This window comes from Micrasema longulum, unplaced genomic scaffold (genome assembly GCF_059751315.1).
Source record: "Micrasema longulum isolate JH-2025_06_02 unplaced genomic scaffold, ASM5975131v1 h1tg002463l, whole genome shotgun sequence".
Lineage (NCBI taxonomy): Eukaryota > Metazoa > Arthropoda > Insecta > Trichoptera > Brachycentridae > Micrasema > Micrasema longulum.
Genome location: NW_028279607.1, coordinates 91,845 through 110,638, shown reverse-complemented (window position 1 = coordinate 110,638; position 18,794 = coordinate 91,845). Strand labels below are relative to the sequence as shown.

The window sequence follows — 18,794 nt, the reverse complement described above, 5'->3', positions numbered from 1 at the left end:
GTCGCTATATGAGCGAAGGCACTCTTATCTGGTGACGATTTTACCTGCCTTTTAAGGAAATAAATGCGCAGGTATATTTGAAAGTAATCCCTAACAATGGATATAAATATCGATTTGGCAGCTCTCGACGAGTACAGCCCATTGTTTTTTTGTAAACTATAGTTAACTTCGTGCTTGATAATACTACTTCAATTTTTGTGTGTATGGGCGGCTCTATAAGCGGAAGCGCGCGCGTTATTACTCTGAGATGTACAACGTGTAAGTAATAAACTAATGCATATATCTATTGTGTAAACAATTATCTCGCTTACAACATTAATCAAATACCAACAAAATAAAATTTATTTAATACAACACTCTTTTATTATACCTACTCAGAAGCCCTTACATCATATTATGCTACTTCCACTCGGCACCTATCTAAGAACTAATAACAGTAAGATCTAAGATAATATTTTGAGTTCGTCCAAATGTTTGTAAATGAACACCGGATTTTACCTCCTAGTTACAACAGTGATGGATAACAATTTGGAGAAAGGAATATGGATTTCTAAGCATTTAAAAAGCTTATGACCTGTCATTGGCCAGTTTGCGTGTAACATTCACCATTTTGCCTATCTAGGCATATAAAATCGAAAAAATGCAAAGTCTGTTTTAAGCGTGTACCCTTTATTTATTATATAGTTTGCTTCTCAAAATATTCAGTTCAATTCAATGCCGAAATACGACGTTTATTAGCAAAAAATAATAGCAAGCATTTGCAATACAAAAAAATATACATCTATCTTTAATTTCAAGAAAATATTCCTATCAGCTTTACTTTATATAAAAATACCATTCTAAAGCTATATGCGAGTATATACAGGTGTTCTTTAAACCCTGTCGCATCCGAAACCACGATGATCAGTATGGGCAAGAAGACATATTGGCATATTTAAAAAAATATTTTGAGCGAAGAAAATTTGTAAAATGAAATATTAAAAATAACAAATGGTTACTTACTTCTGCAGGAGAGAAGCGAGGGGGCGCGGCCGCGTGGTTGACGCTGTGTCAGACTCCCCCCTCCCCCCTCCTCTTTTCTCTCCTGAAGAAGTTAGCAACCATTTGTTTTTTAAAATATTTTATTTTTTTAAATTTTATTTGTTCTAAAAAAATATTTTAATGTGCCAATATGTCTTCTTGCTCATACTGATCATCGTGGTTTCGGATGTGACAGGGTTTAAAAAACACCCTGTATAAATTTATAATAAGAATACATTATAAAAATAAAAGATTTTAAAACTTAAGAATCGTTCGTTTTTTAATGGCCTTTTCACCCAAACTAAATAATGAAAAACAAAGATTAAAAATTATAAAATTAGAGAGAATTATATTAATAAAAAATAAAAATTGATTCTTGAAGAGAGCGTTAACTTTCTATTCGTGGGCCCCCCTCCAGCTGACTTCTTCCGATTTACTAATTCAATGTAACCATTGCAATCTATTAGATTGTTATATGAATATAAATATATGTTGAAATTTAAAATATTTTAATGTGATTTCCGAAAGCGTTTACTGCAGGAACAAAATTTCATCACGAAAGAATCTTTAAAACTATAGGTGTGTATGAACTAATTAATTATATTAACTAATTTTTAAAAATAATTTATTGCTGTCTTTACCTAAAGTTATAGCTAGCTGGCTATGATTTTTTGATTTTCGGAAAGGAAACAGTGAGCTTTTAACAAATATAATATAAGTAGGTAAAATAATAAAATGGTGACATCGCAAATAAAACTTTTTAAAACATTATCAGTGGTAGTAATAATTATCTGAAGTTTTTACTAGATAGGTATTAAAAATACTTCCACTTCATTTTAAATTATTTTCGTTTCAAAAACATTTGTCCAATCAGATGATAAAACAGATTTCTATTGTGATAACTAATATTGCCACTACATAAAATATTAAATCCGAGATACGTCAATTTCTTATAAAAAATATTTTGCACAAAATACAGGATATCTTTTTTAAATCCAATATTCAATTTGTTAACTATATTATAAAAAATATAATTGCTTCGAATAAATCTTGGTTTTGACAGCTTTGAGAAAAACAATGTTGTTCGGTGAAAGTAATGCAAAGTACGGAAGATACGTTTTCAAATGTGGCAGCACAGCTCAAATTTACCTGAGTACCTGTTGAATGTACCTGTGCGACAGCTAATTTCTGGATACGTCTACCTGTTTACTTCGGTTAACCTGTTGATAAATTCACGCCCAGAAAACCGAGCTCATCCACAACAATGAGAAAAACGTGAAAATGGCATTTCTCTGCCCTGTCAGGATTCGCCGCGGGAAAAAGAAAAAATGTGAGTTTCGTGCATTCGAGAGTTTCCGACCGTGGGAATCTCGCTCAAATGGTATGTGTTATCATGTCAATGACCCCTCTTCCTAATTTGACAAGTGTGTTTTCGTTTCCGCAGCGGTGAGCGGAGATGTCGACAAGGAGTTATCACGACCCAGTTCGGGTCTGAGTCCTGGCATGGGGAGAATCACCGGGTCGGCGAGCATAGAAACTTTGGTTCGCGTGGGAATCGAAAAAGAACACGGGCTCAGTCCAGACTCGAAAATGGTTGTTCTTCACGATTTTGCCCCCTGTGTTGACGATGAACTAGAGGTAAGCTGCATGCTGGTGCATCAAACACGTAAATGGAAAAAAAAATACAATATCTACGAAAAAATCACATTCAGAAACTTTCTTTTTTCGTTTTGTCAGAACTAGACTATTATTGTTTGAATTTTTACATTTGAATTAAGTATTAAACTACTTATCTGGGCTAAGATTTAATCCTAAAATAAGAACTTTCTGCCATCTCCTGCAAATATTTCAAATTTAGAATATGTTGATGCTTCTTTGTTTTTTTTGCAAAATCTCAGACGTTTCCTTAGGACAATGTTAAAAGGAAACGCAGTCTGACTTTTCTTCATACACAAATATTCCCGTATTTTCTCCCAGGATTATGACACTACAGCAGTGTTTTTTAAATCACTATAGATATTTACCATTAGCTTGTCTCTTTTTGTTTTGCTTATTTGATCAATTGTTTCTTATGGGATCTAAGACCATCCAAAAATCCATAAATGTACCAGTTTTTAGCCTTCGAACACAAATATGATAAATAATTTTGAAAAAATACAGACTTAGAAAATTTCATTTTAAGTCTTTCCAAAAAAAATTGGTTCAGTTTTGGGGTGCGAAAAACAGGGCAATGAAACCTCGATTTTAGTTGGAGATAATTAGTCCGTCATGCAATAGTCTTTTTTGCACAATATCGGTGAGGTATCTGTGAGAGAGTGGCAGATTAACTGCGTCCAAACAAAAATTCATCAAATTTCTGTTTTTTTTTATTTTTTATATAATAATGTGAAATTTATTTCAGGTGAAACGTGGTCAAGTAGTCAATATCCTGTACAGGGAAAATGACTGGGTTTATGTGATAGTGGCAGAGTCAAGGCAGGAAGGGTTTATTCCCCATTCCTACTGTGCCCCATACTCTCCGCACCTTTTACCAGATCTGAAGAAGAAGTTGCCCCGAGCGTCTTCCGATTTAACATCACAAGATACTACTCCGTGAGTACTTCTTATTCATCTTTTAACTTCTGTTCAAACTCTTAAATTTTATATTTTCTTTCAATGTTCATTTCTGTTTCTTCTCGGACATACCGAGCAAAAATATTGTCAACAGTTGAGCAAAAACTTTTCAGCCGTTTAAAAACATCATTTTCGAAATAAGAACCTAAGTAATAAAATCCGAATGGGGGACTAACTTATTACTGATGCCGCTGGGCTTTGGTATCGGTTTACGTTTATAATACTATATTAGTCTCCAAGTACCTAATTGGTGTCGCCAACAGCATTGACAAAGTATCACACATATGGTTGAAATTGCTTTTGAAAAATCCAAGCTTTGTGAACTTAGTGAGCACAGGCTTGGCACCTCATTACAATTTACAACTTCTTTTGTAGTTTATGAATGACATCCTTGTTTTGGGAGTTTTTACAGTGTTTATTTTTTTAATGTTCTATGGTCAATGTATAATGAACATTACAAGTGGGTAGTGTCAGATAAGTTAAGACCTTACCCTTAAATGTAAACATGACTAATAACAGAAGTATAAAGTATATATTTGAAGCACTAACTTTGTGGTTATTCATTGTAATAAAATAAATAAAACAACTTTGTTTTTAACCACTAATTTTTATTTTTCACCGACCAGTTTCAAAGCAAACAAGCTTCTTTGTCAAGGTTTACGTAACTAATGAATTGATTCCTTTTTATTTTATTTCTATCATGTTCACTTAATACTACACGTGGACCCAATAAATCAAGTGTTTTTTTTCCTCTTACACGAGTGGTAATCTGACATCATTATTTTCGAAGTAAGACAGGAGAGGACTAAAAGAAATATTGTTTATTTGGTTATTAATTATTGTTTTCTTATTATGAATCGCTTTTTTAATTTCTAGGATTTCTAAGTTGTCTAATTTTAATATTTTATTTTCAACATGAAGTACTTTTAATCCAGTGTCTTTATTGAAGTTATGATTATTTTCTATCAGATGATTTGCGAATTCAGAAAAATTATTATTTAAGCATCTTAAGTGTTCTTTTACTCTAATATTAAAGTTTCTTTTAGTTTTTCCAATGTAGATTGAATCGCAATCATTACAATTTAATTGGTGTATTCCAGATTATATAAAAGAAGCTTGTTTGCTTTGAAACCGGTCGGTGAAAAATAAAAATTAGTGGTTAAAAACAAAGTTGTTTTATTTATTTTTTTATAATAACAGAAGTGTTTCAATTTGCGAAAAAGTGGCAATTATTTGTAAAATAGAATGTGGCGCGAAATATGTTGAAGTGTGTAAAAAGTTTTCTCAATCCTTATCACATTGTGAACAAATACAAATGTTTATTTATCTGAACTTGAAATTTAGAAACTGGTATGTTTGTAAGCATTTATTATAATTTTTAATAGTGACAATATGCAATGGCGATTGGATTTAAAAAAAATCTTTCTCTGGTATAACGACTTCTACGATTGTTATTACTCAAGTTATTTTTATTTGAGAAACATACTGATTTGGGCATACCTTCACCTAACAAAAATGAACAAGTAAAATTATGGAGTTGGTGTAACAAAGCGGCGCTCTATGCACCACCATTACATGTGGAAAGGTTACGATGATAACTATATAGACTGCAGATTACATAATTTTTTTTGTTTTTATTTTATTACCGAATTTGCTGACACTTTTTTGGATCCACTCGTAACTTTCTTATTTTTGGATTATTTATTTTCCGATTGACCGCAGTTGATGGTTGATAGGCCTGATACTTTACGGATCTGAGCTTGGAGGGAGAGATTTAGCAAAATGAGAACTCCCGCCTTCCACACAGTAGCCGGGCTCCTTAAAGACCTGGGCTTGGAAGGCGAGAACTATTCACGTCACAATAGATCTTCACAGGTCACAGTGGCGTCGGCATCTCGTTTAGCACTGAGCCCCACCTTTAAGAATAAGAACAATAAGTAGTTGGTGTTTTGAAGTAGTAACGTACTGAGACACTTTTGTTGCTGTCTGTCTCATCCTACCATATAATTACTTCAGTGTCATGTAGGCTGTAGCTGTCTTTCAGTACCAATTTTCACTAAATGAGAGGCACGATTTTTACGGCTATAGCCGGCAGAATGGCAAATGTGTTCAAAAATAAACATTTGCGTTCTTACGATCAACCCAAATATTTCAATTTTGGGGCCATTTTCAACGAGGTAAATCAGGGTAAGTGTAACTAATTTTCCTTAGTTTGAAAATAATATTTTTTTTAAAACACCATCTAGTTATAAAGATTACAAGGTCATTTTAATAACATCATCAATAGGAGGCATTTCTGTATGTCACAAAATACTTCATTAGTGCTGGTTTTGCTGCTAGCAAAACCATAAAAAATTCATTTAAATATTTTATTTCCAAATTAAGCCTTATTTTAAAAGAAAAACAAACAAATTTTCAATAATGCTTAATTTTGAATATAAATCTATTTTCATATTAATCAATTTTTAATAAGTTACACTTAGCGTAAAACAAAGGTAAGTGTGCCCATACGTTGTTTTTTGTTATTTTACTGATTTCTCAATATTTTAACAAAATTGCCAAAAAATATATAAAAAACGTTATTAGATTTGGAGTTAATAAATTATAGTTTTGGTTAAAAATTTTGCAAAATTAATTTTTAATTCATCTCCTCAATTTATATGCCACACTTACCCTAATTCACCTTATTAGAAAATGGGAATTAAGTTGGTCTGTGCAAAATAGATTTAAGTTTTATTTGTGTATTAATAATATTACGGTTAATGCTGAGATCTGTTTCGTTTCCAGGGGAGGGAACGAATCTCGGTCGGAGGCGGGAAGTGAGAGTGACGGCTGCCCCTTTAGCAAAGCTCCTTCAGGGAGATGCATAGTGCTCTACACATTCCAAGCCAGAGATGAAAATGATGTACCTGTTGAGAGAGGAGAATTTGTTACAGGTATTGCGCTCTTTTATTCTCCATAAAGAATTCAGTTCTGTTTGTGAAATAGAACCGGAATCCCGGACGAGTGTTTCCCGCTCTATGGCTACTCTCGGATGAAAGTCCCGAAAAAGGAAATCAAGCTGAGATAAATGCGCCTTGTGGTGTAATGATTGGCACATTTGCCAACCATGCTTGATTGAAGTCCTCAGTTCGATCCCGGGAAGAGGGAGTTGATTGAAAATTTTATTTACAATTTGTAGTAAACATGGACGCAATACCAAAATATCAGAAAAATATCATGTATAAGACTAGGACAGTTGAGACTAATAAACCAGCGACTGAAATTATACAGTACAAGACAAATCTAAACAAAAGACTCCAACAACCTTTACAAAAGATGTTAAAAATATTATCATTAACAATAGAATATGAATTTAAAAAAAGAAAAAATATTTTGTGAAATGAATGTAATCCGTAAGCGTTAATAAATAAATTTCAAATTTAAAAAAAAGATATGTGTATAAATGAGTGTCTGAGGATTTATTAAAGATTTTTAAAAAACGAAAAATGAGCATACACAACTCTTTTATTTTTAATTAACTCCAAACCAATGTAGGTAAGACAAGTATCATGCAAAACTATTAGGGCTATGTAGGGTTAATACCAATTTTTTAAATATTTAAATGATATGATTCTTATAAATAAATCCAGTTAGATGTGATATTAAATATGTTATGCTATGTGTATTAGATTTCTTTACTGTAGATTATCATAATTACATAATATTTCAACCAATTTTTACTATTTATTTTCAGTTTTAAATAGGGAAGACCCGGACTGGTTCTGGGTAGTACGGAGTAATGGTCAGGAAGGATTCATTCCTTCTGGATTTGTTTATCCTGCTGATAATGTTATTCAAGGTACCGATGATTTACATATCTATAAACTACATATTATTTATTCACTCTTCTTTTCAAAGTTGATTTTGTGGTTAAGTGCATTAAAAGTGGCATGAAAAGCTTGTGAGCATATAATATTGTTAAAAAGCAATATGTGTTTCACAAATTACATTGAACTTCTACCAGAAATTTTATTAATAATTTTAATTCAATATTTTGTATTGTAGTGTCGAAAAAAAATATTTTTTCTTTGGTTAATTAGTGTTCGTAAAGCTCTTGAGAAATTGTCTAAATATTTATTTAAACCCTGTCAGGTGAAGATCCAGAGTAAATTTGTTTACCATGATTTGGACCAAAATATCTATAAATATTTAAATAATTATTGTATGTTAGATTACTAAGTAAAATATATCATTTTGAGATAGCTATTAATATTATTATTTTATACTATAGTTTTTTACAAAATATGAAATTAGACGTTATCAATATATTTTGTAAGTTTAAAAGAAAACACTAAATATCTACATACTGTTTTCTTAAGAACACACTTTCACCAAAAATTTTAAGTTTTAAAACATTGTAATGAAATAATATGTTATGAAAACAAATATTAAATTATTTGTAGGTGGGGGGGATAGTGGAACTGTATCTACCCCCGCTCCCGCCCCTGCCCCCGCACCCCTCCCCGAGCCTGACCCGCGCTACCACGGGACAGAGCTGGTCATGTTATACGACTACAAGGTATAACCACTACATTATTATTTAAGAAACGAGATGCGAACCTGGCTTAGAAGGATGCACAGAAGCTGGCAGCTGACAGATGCCTGGAGGATCTTTGTGGATACCATATGCCCCAACTAAGGAGCGGACATGGAATGATGATGGTTGATGAGAATCCATTAACAAATAAAAAATATCTTTAAAAATACTGACCTTACCAAAACCAAATTTTTCTTCCTCTTGGCTGTCTCATTTACTAATAAAGCTCAGCCTCATCAAGTGAGGCTTATCACCAGAGCCCGCCCAGGGCTCTGCAGATTGAATGAACCTTTCTGTAACTTCTAGATGTAGGTTCTGCAATGCAGATGAGGAAACACCTATACACATTCTATGTAAATGTGACTTTACATCATAAAAGGAACCTCATCCCTGGGGGACCACTGGTTAAACCAGGGCCGGTATTCCAACCGCTCTCGTGGCCGTATTAGTAGAAAAACTGTTTTCTCATGCCACGAGAGTGGTTCAGAAAAGCACCCCTGAGGATGTTAAAGAGCTCGCCCCCTACCTAATAGCCCAATACTTTACGGATCTCGGCTTGGAGGGGGAGATTTAGCAAAATGTAAACTCGCCTTCCACACAGTAGCCAGGCTCTTTATAGACTTGGGCTTGGAGGGCGAGAACTATTCACGGGGACCCGTCACAATAGATCTTCACAGGTCTCAGTGACATCAGGGCTTGCATAGCACTGATCCCCACCACTAAGAATAAGAATATTCCAACTAGAAAGCGGATATGAAATCATAATGATGATTTCTACAAAATAAAATGACTTATTTTTCCCTTTTGTTGTCAATAAAAAAATATGTAAATAAATATGAAAAGGTTTCATTATTGTTTTATCAATCTCCTGAACATTTTTTTTTCGACATTACTTAACAGATATTGCCAGCGCAACGACAATATGGATAATAAGATAGTAATGCGTCTATTATGCTTACGATGTACAAATATCTGTGTTGAATTGAAGAATATAATTTTGTTTCTAGGCCCAAGCTCCCGATGACCTGTCGGTGCGCAGAGGAGAGTGGGTGTACGCAGATCTGCTGCACCAGACGGTGGAAGGATGGCTGTGGGCGCACGCCCCCAAAACAAGACGTTACGGCTTCATCCCCAAAGCCTACGCTCGCCCTCCGGCCACAACGAGCCTCTAACATTATTTTCACTCTTCATTCCATTATGAAATTTGTCTGAATCTACGCGATTCAAACAGGCTCATTGCATTTTTTCAGTTTTCGGGATATTAATGCCATTTTTTTCTCCTAAATGAGTTCAATAAAAGGGAATATTAAAAACTAACAAAATGTGGCTCCCTGTCTTATTCATTGTAGGAAATAAATATGGGGTCACGGCCGGCAAAAAAACAGTCAAAATACGAAGAATGCTTTAAGGAGTTTTTAAATAAAATATAAAGTAGACATTTTTTTTCTGTAATTGTATGTTAACATATATTACCTTAATTTAAAATCTATTTTAATAATTACATTAACCCAGTGACCCGGCCCACAAATGAGATTTTTAATCTTATTTTTGCTCTCCTTTAAAAAAAAACATTTGCTAATGAGCCCGGTCTTGTCGTGTACGCTTCAATTGGTATTAAAAATTGACATGTCATTTCTAGTGATATGAATATTTCATTTGAATACGATCAAAAGTGACATTTTATCGAAGTTTTAAATTGGTGGGATACTCTCATGTTAAATTTCAACAGTTGTACTGATCCCCAGTGAATTTATTATTATGTATTATTTCAGTAGGTCCTAGAGAGAAATAAATATATTTTTGGAGATTATTGGGTGAATGAAAAATTTTAAACATGTCAATTATCATATCGTCCTCTAACAAGGCTCGTAAGTCCACAAATGGTCAAAAATGATATTTTGGCTTTTCTGTTAGGACTTCAAATAATCTGTATGTGTGTAAAACTTGTATTTTACTCTCCCCTAAACAAAAATAAGTTTAAAACTTGGCCCATGAATGGTGTATTATCCACTGGGGTGCGATTACAATCAGAAGATACGAAAGCCGTATCTGTACAATAAGGGGAAAACTTGAAGATAAATTCTCCAAAGTGATTACAAAGATACACTATCATCCCTGTATCTTCAAATTTTGATAGCTAGAGAAAGTAAAGACATTGATTGCTATCTACACACTGGAAATGACAAAAGTATCTTCAGGCTAGCATTTTTTGCAATAATTGCAATTCATTGGTATTTTTCATTGTTTTGAGGTGGCTACTTTTTGTCACAGAAGTTTATTTGAATTATGAAAAGAAATAATTAAATTTTAATTTAACCTTGACGGCGGAGTCAAGTTTGACAATTAAAACTACACCATCTATGTAGCGGTTGAGATTTGAAAATTCGAGGTTGTTACAGTGCATGCGCAGATCATTTGACATTTGAGATGAGATAATGCACATATGCCGGAAGGTGCAATGGCAACACTTCGGTAGATATGTTGCCGCTATAAAAAAATTGTATTACTATTTAATTTTTTTCATAGATAGCCATACCTTCCCGAAAACACGTATCAACTTGTCAATGGGCCAGCTTTATAATACTCAAGAAGATAAAGATGGACCGTCTGATGAATATAACCTTTGTAATCAACCCCCCAGAGAAAATTGCTTTGGTTAATTTAACCTTTAATGTAGGACCCATCGATTTATTGCCTTTGTAAAAAGTCTATCAACTGTAATAAGTTGGATCATCACATTTTTGTGACTGACTTGTGAAACTCATCTACCTTTCTTCACTCCTTGACAAGATGCAAGCATTTTAGTACATCATCTGTACATATTTCGAGTTCAAATTTATTGTATGTAAATTATTGGTTTATAAATGCGTTCGTATATTAATTTTATTGTGTACTATTACGTGAAATTAATCGTAAATATAGATTGTATCGACTAATTATCATATTTTTCCTTAATACGCAATGTAAAAAGATGCACAATGCCTATCCTGACTTGATTAATATTCTATTTAAAATGATCAGAGTACATATTATTTCATCTATTCGCAGCAATACAATCATAAAATTTTAAAGATCAAAACTTGTTCAAATCAATAACAGGGTATTTAAAATATAAAAAAAAATAAAAAAACAATTAAAATGGACAGAATCAATCAAGACGGATTTATTTTATTCATAAATTGCATTTATATTAAAGTTTGATTGTATTTTGTTTTGTACAATTTTATTATTATTTAAATGAATTTTGATTGATTCGACGCATTTTGATTCTCTCAATTTAAAATAAAATTAGTAAAGCTCAATCAACACTTTAGTGATACTGAATTACCTTGCAAACCTATTGTTTTTTAAATTTTGTATCTACAACAAAATTCTACGAGTTTACCGCCTTATCTTGGTGTAAAAAAATTACATGTGTGTAAGATATTATATATCTTTTAACTCAACTGAGTGAACTCATAAAACATAATTGTAAAGTAATAACTGCCTTTAAAGAAATGTACAAGAGTAATAATTAACACGCTATAATTCATCGTATATTTTAAGGATCATTATATAAAATATATTCTAAATAGTATAAATTTTCATTTTGTGTTATAAATTTCTTTGTATATCCGTCCAAGTTTTATATTGAAAGTATTTTTCTCTGATTGTATGTAATTTTGAACAAATGTGAGAAACTACAGTATGTTTTAATTTGATATTATGCATATATTATGTACCTATATTATGAAGTCAAATATTTGTATACTTGCTCCCTAAGGTGATCTGATGCCTTCATTTAACACACATTACAATGCTATGCAATTATGTCAGTGTCGAGGATATAAAACGATAGACATAAAAAATGCTAAAATGGCTGTCAATAATCTAATAAATAATGTATTTTGTCTGATATAGAAAAGGAAGCATAACTTAGATCCAAGAAAAAATAACTAGCAAAAAGTCATTTGAACCCTGGCCTTTATTAATATATTAATCTTAAAAACTCCCTAGAAAATAAATTCCAGTCCTTGTCCACAAACATTTGGACAAAGTTAAAATGTATAAAACTTTGTCCAAATTTGTTGCAACATACAGGGAAAAACATTTTGAGAACGGAATATGAAAGTCTAGGCATTTACAGGGCTTGTGACCCGTCATTGGCTGGTTTAAGTGGCCACTTTACACACCGTGTGACATTCACCATTCTGCCTATGTTTAAACATCCACATTTCTTCAACTCATCCATCTGTTGACTTTTGTGAAGTGAAAGAGCTGAAACCTTTATCATGCGGGTGAGGTTCATCCGGCTGAACCAATTCACCTACTAGGCAACGCCTGAAAGCAATCTTCCAATTTTTATACCTATTAAACCGGTTGGTTAAATCAATCAACTTTCATATTCCCTTCTTCAAATGTTTTCTCTCTGCTACAAAAAAGTTGAATCTAAATAACTCCCTAGGGAGGAAATCCAGCCTGTCTACTAACATTTGGACACACTCGAAACATTGTTGAATGAATATTAAGTCAATTTTTTCAAATTAAAAATTTATTTTAAAATGCTAAAGTTGAATATGGTCTTCTGCAAAAAGACTTAAACACTTTCATCCTACTTGGAACAAAAACAATTATCTCCTTATCAAATTCTGTGCCTTTGATAAATACGTAAAAAATATTTTTCCGTTTTAAGTATTTTTTTAGGCAGTGCTAAAACCCTGCAATGAACCTTATGTTGTATTTGTATTTTTGTAATATTTTTATATATAAAATTCCATCTAACTCCACGGACAAAATATTGTTGATAACATACATTTATTTTGTAACATCAGTGCTGCTTGTTGGAAATTGTTATTTCTTTTAGTTATTTTAAGGTCATCTCCATATTGTTATGTATTTTAATGTAACTAAAATTTAGCTTATTTTTATAGCCTTTTTATGATAAATAAAAACTTTTTATTAAACTGTTTTTTTAATAACAACAGGCAATTTTCTAAATATTTTTTTATGAATGAATTATTATGCATTTTTTTATTCAAAATTATTTGCTACAACATGGCAACCCAGTTGCTTTATGGCTACGAGAATTTTACGTGGGGAAATAAATTAGATTTTTCTGACCTGAGGGTGTAGAGTAATCTATGTCCTAATTTACGTAATTTGCCTTCTTGGCCATGAGGGCAGTTTTTTGACAAAAATCACAAAATGAGTTAAATATGAGGTAATTTTCTAAAATAAATTTCGAAGAATTTGATTAATAGCAATAAAGAAAATGGTAAAAAAATATTTTAATATGAAAAACTATATGTTTTTTAAGCAATAACACAATATCTAAAGATCCATATGCAAAAACGTAGGTTTTTTGAACTGCAGTATTTCATTGTTCCTGGACGGGCACCTGAAGCGTGAGATTGATCACTTTACCTTCATGTAACAGATGATCGAACTAAGCTGCATTTCGTTTACCGATGCAATGTCCTATGCACCATTGGATGCGGAAAGGGAATGATGATGTAATTCCAATATTGTTCTCAAAATCCATGGTCATTTTCATGCAGTTTAATGTCACAACCAATTTTCTATTATTGAACTGGGTCTTAAAGTTGTCGCGGTATGGAATTCGAATCATAGGCTTTCCAATTACCTCTTAATGGTTTTAAAATATAATATTTTTTTAAATATAGAGTTTTACAAAAAGTTTAAAGAAGTGAAAGGTACGTTATTAAAATACAACAATATTATTCGTAGATTTTATTAAATCACTAAACCAGTAATGAATATATCGACAAATTGTACAGCCAAATTTCTACAATAAGCTTACGCGGCTGTTTTTTCTGATTGACATTCATTCTTTAAATGTTCTTCTGGAAAGGTGAACATTTCTATTGGTGACAGCTTTTGCAGATTTTCCAGATGCTGTACATCCACTTCGTCAAAATCAAACTCTTTCAACAGCTTTTCCCGCTCAGCGATTAGGTATTCTTTGTACTCCGCCATTTTCTTAGCTTTAAGTTCTTCACAGTGCAGGTCTGTCAGTTTGACGAGGGACTCTTTTCGTGTAATCCAGTGGAAGAAACTAAAAAAAAAAAAGAAAGAAAATTGTTACAAAACATGAGGGGTAAGTAAGTAAACATGAGATGTCATAAAAAAAATACATTGTTCGCCACTCGAATATAGGTATTATAAAATCCCATATAATAATGAAAAACATAAAAGCTTACAATTTGCTATGAACATGCATGTGACGGAGAGCTAACCCTCGATTCATCTTCTTTGTTTTTCCTACAATCTAAAGTTTAATAATTAAGGCAAGCAAGACCTTAGTTTTGATCGCTAATTTGCGCTTGTAACATATACAGTAAGGAATATTATTAGTGAAAGAACAGAATTAAGGTTAGCACATGGATTCGGTTCCCGGCAAAGTTGATATGAAATGCATATTTAAGGTGATGTGCAGGAAAGAAAGATAGTCAAATATCGTTGTATTATATTTATTTTGACTGGAAAGAAACAAACTTTGAACAAAAAAAATGCAACACTAATTTGTATTAATAAATTGTGTTAAATTAATTAGTGTTAGGTAAAAATATATACTACATTATAGGAAGATTATAAAATATAGGGCTCATTAGATTTATATCATTCATTTTTGCACTGTTTTAAAATTATACCTTAAAAAAAATTCATAACATAAATTCCACTAGAAATTATAAATACGTACCTAGCTGGTGCTTTATATTCAATAGACAATTTTTCCAGAATCCATTCAAATCGTTTATAGTCCCATCTTCTCAAGTACTTCAAATGTTTCTTTCTTTTGTCAATAAGTTCTTTACATATAACCTGTAAACATTTAACAGATATTGAGCAAAACATAAAAATGTGTTTTTAGAATTGTATCATTATACACTTAGAACTGAGCATCAAAATCATGTTAGAATACTAAATTAAATCAATTGAAACATCTATATTAAAATATGTACGATGAAAATGGCCCAGTACAGGAATGGAAATAAAAATAATGCAAATGATAAAACATTTTTTTTTTCATAAATAAAATGGTATTATACTTTTAATGAATATTTGGAATAGGTAACTGAATATGTAATGCAAATATTGTAAGCACTTGGTAGTTACCATAATTTATCATCATTCCCTTTCCACCGAGCAAAAATTCTAGTTATTATTAAAAAATAAAACAGATTTTTAAAAAAAAGAGTAAATATTGTCTTTCGATTAACAAAAATTTTGCGGCCATTTTTGACTAGTCATAAATAACTGTTAAAAAATGGAGACCAAGTTGCAGTAGAACGGAAGCAACCCTGGATTCGCACGGCCACGGGACCACACATCGTCTCTATTGTAATGATCACAAATTTTCACCTTTGCCTTTTTCTCCCTTGGAAACTGTTCCAAATGCTTCTGAAGTCCCCTTATGGTTCCAGTTAAAAACGCCACTATAAAGAAATAAAAAAAACATTAAAATGTTAGATTAAGATATTGTGGGACTCATCCAGAAATACAAAATCACTACTTAATAAATAATCAAAACATACAAGCGTCAAATTGCTGACGCGCACGGATATCAAATTGCTGACGGTAAAGGAAATAGAAAATGCTCTCAATTCCCCATTTAAGTAGTAGTAAAGTTCCCCAGTAAAGTGACCACTGTGGACAATTACTATAAAACCCTTAGGTACCAGCAATCACTCAGTCAAACATTTAGTTCATCAGTCAGTAGCTCTCGCGCTCCATTGACAATTCGAAGTGGTAAAGTCGATTCATTCTGTTGTCTCCAACTGGGGTTAGGAGCTTGCTGCATTCACAAGCATAAAATTACTTATATTTTGATAATAAATTGATACTAGTTCGCTTGGTTTTTTTGATACAGTTTGACTATCGCAGAGTTATTGTTTACATATTTTATAGTAATATCAGATTCACAGTAATTTTTTCTAGATTCAAGTTGATTGCGCAGATCTAAGAGCTGTTTACACTGCATCATTTTAAGATCTTGATAAATTATGATATTGTTTTAAGGAGATTCTTTCTATTCAGTGATATATTAGCCCATTTAAATTCCCTGAACGTAACTTTGATACCCCTAAGTTTTTCGATATATATTATTTCCAATGCGATAAATGTTCATATCTTTCAGCTTAATTTCATTATCAAGATCATAAAGCATTTCTTTCACAACCTTAATGTCATCTTGCATTATTTCCGGTTGTGTCTTAAATTTACTCTCGGGAAAATGTTCCCTTTAGTTTTTAAATTTAATGAAATAGAATAAGATTTGTTCCCTGTAATGTCATTCGCTAAGTTCAGTGACAGTTTGACAAATATTACACATGCTGCCATTGTTCAATGGAGTTACTGTTGAATTTTGAGCAACAATAGGCAGAAAATTTGCCCTCTAATGATGCCGTTTTGGCTCCCATTGCCAAAACATTGTCAATATTTCACGTCCACCATGCCAGGAATCGAACCCAGGATTTCAAGAATGGTGGGCGAACCACTTCACAACAAGGCAGACTTATCTCCACTCGATTTCCTTATTCAGGATTTTTGCCTAAGAGCAGCCATCATCTTGAGAACACTCTCCAAAGGTTCTGGCGCTATTTTATAGGCAGAGCTGTATTTTTCATCCGCTAGGATGCTTGGACACAGCTATTTTACAAGTAATTTGTTATTGTTTCAAAATTTAAAAAACATGCAATGTTAACTCAACTTACATTTGGCTTCAACAGATGAAGTGTCATATTTGTGCCTTTGAACTCGACTAAGTAATTCCCTCCGCATTAAATCATTAGCGTATTTATTTCCATGGTGACCGACAGAGCACAACTTTCGCACAGTTTCATCAGAGCTAAAACACAAAACATAATTTAATATTGATATTAGTAAATATTAGTATTTAACCAGTTGCCGACTTTTTAAGTCTACAGGTTTTGATAAATTATAACAGATAGGAGCTAGACTACAGCATGTCTTGCAGCTACAGAGCGCATTGACGGCAAGAAATCTAGTCCCCATTTACATTATTTTTTTATTTGACAAGGAAGTTTGGTCACTTGGTGGAAACAAAAAAACTATTTATAAAAACAGGAGTCAGATTAAAAAAGTCTTGCAGCTACTGAGCGCATAGACGGTTGGAATTCTAGGGCCCAATTGCAAAATTTATGTGTGTATTTGAAAGTTGATAACATTTACCTACTGAAGGTAGATTACCAATTGTCTTGCAGCTACAGAGAGCATGGACGGGTGGAATTCTAGCAATTTAAAATTATATCAATAAATTTACAAAAATAAACATTGAGCATAGAGCATGAGCAATTTTTCAAGCGTTCCTGCTAAAAAGTAAACAATAAAAAACTAAACAAATAAACCACCGTTTCAATACCATAGTAGACAAAATAAAGAAAAATATGACAAAATGAAGGGAAAATGAAAGTCTGGGTGTTTACAGGGCTCATGGCCTGTTATCGACCGATTTTACACATTGCAACACTAACCATTATAAAGCATTCAACTTATTCTACAGTCAATTTAAGAAGATACTTTTGACATTTTGCACGCTCATGAAGTTCTGTAAATATTGACAGTTAAGTGAAGGAAACAAATGCCGTTCTTTATTGTTGAGTCCCCACGATAGTGACTTACCACAAGAAAACTTCACTATCGATTAACAATATCAATTTCATATTGACTTACGTTGCGCGTGTTCATTTTAAGGAGTTCGCAATACGATTAATTAAAATTAATTGACAATAATTTTGATGTTGAACTTTATGTAAAAGAGTACGGGATACAAGATTCTCGCATACTCTTTTCATCTCACTCTCGATACTACAGGTATTTTCGCGAGCGAGCGATGAATAGTTAATAAATATCTGAAAATGGAGACTTTATAATATAAAGCAACCGGGAAGCATGCTTCCCTAGCAAATAAAACACACTTCTGTTGATATTGAAGGTAAATAATCAGGTTTTAGGAGCAAGTGAAGGCTTGAGAAGGATCATTAATCACAATGACAGAATTAATATAACCTAGAAAATACGTATTTACAACTACAGAAATCTACCGCCTCATTTGAAGCTTATTAGTTTTTACGATGATCGTGATATTATATTTGATAAAACAACTCAATTGATTTAATTTGTCCAGAAACCTTTGTAATTCCGTAGTTGGTGCGAAACATCTAGCGATGGCTTCATTTGGAATTTTTGCGGCAGGTTCTAAATCACCGCTCTTGACGGGTTTGGTGCAGCAAATTTTCTCAGGGCGGATCCATTTTATTTTTAAATTACTTTTAAATGCGTAACTTCTTGTTTGATTCAAAGAAAGATTGACGAATTTCTTGAACATTTTAATATAACTCCGCCAAACGTCAAACACAAGCATAGACAATCATAGAGACTCAGAGATTATACACATCAGAGTCTATGGACAAAAGCACAAAAATAGAATGTAGAAAGTACCGCTGAAAGTAGTCGAATGAAAGTAGTCGACTACGTTCGATGGGTAAATGTAGTCGACTGAAAGCCCGAATGCAGTAATGTAGTCGAATGAATTCACTCAGAATATTGGGTAGCCTCCTCC

At 32.5% G+C, this 18,794-nt stretch overlaps 3 protein-coding genes across 3 annotated transcripts in view; 1 reads left to right on the top strand and 2 right to left on the bottom strand.

Moving 5' to 3' along the window:
- Window positions 1–2,154: 2,154 nt before the first annotated feature.
- Window positions 2,155–10,509, top strand: Dlish (Dachs ligand with SH3s). Its single transcript, XM_088240469.1, has 7 exons — window positions 2,155–2,350; window positions 2,465–2,658; window positions 3,422–3,612; window positions 6,421–6,569; window positions 7,370–7,474; window positions 8,079–8,194; window positions 9,220–10,509. The coding sequence occupies exons 1-7, from the start codon at window positions 2,302–2,304 to the stop codon at window positions 9,382–9,384; spliced, it is 969 nt and encodes a 322-aa protein (XP_088096595.1). The 5' UTR covers window positions 2,155–2,301; the 3' UTR covers window positions 9,385–10,509.
- Window positions 4,985–18,794, bottom strand: part of Ddx1 (ATP-dependent RNA helicase Ddx1) — a 55,302-nt gene continuing 41,492 nt past the window's right edge. Inside the window, exon 14 of the transcript XR_015824921.1 lies at window positions 4,985–5,054. The gene's annotated coding sequence lies outside the window, so the exon portion shown is untranslated. The remainder of the gene's footprint in view (window positions 5,055–18,794) is intronic.
- bonsai (28S ribosomal protein S15, mitochondrial) lies at window positions 13,928–18,600 on the bottom strand. Its single transcript, XM_088240470.1, has 5 exons — window positions 18,364–18,600; window positions 16,927–17,060; window positions 15,575–15,648; window positions 14,913–15,034; window positions 13,928–14,267 (listed from the first exon to the last, which is right to left on the bottom strand). Exons 1-5 carry the CDS (start codon window positions 18,594–18,596, stop codon window positions 14,009–14,011), a joined length of 822 nt encoding a protein of 273 aa, XP_088096596.1. The 5' UTR covers window positions 18,597–18,600; the 3' UTR covers window positions 13,928–14,008.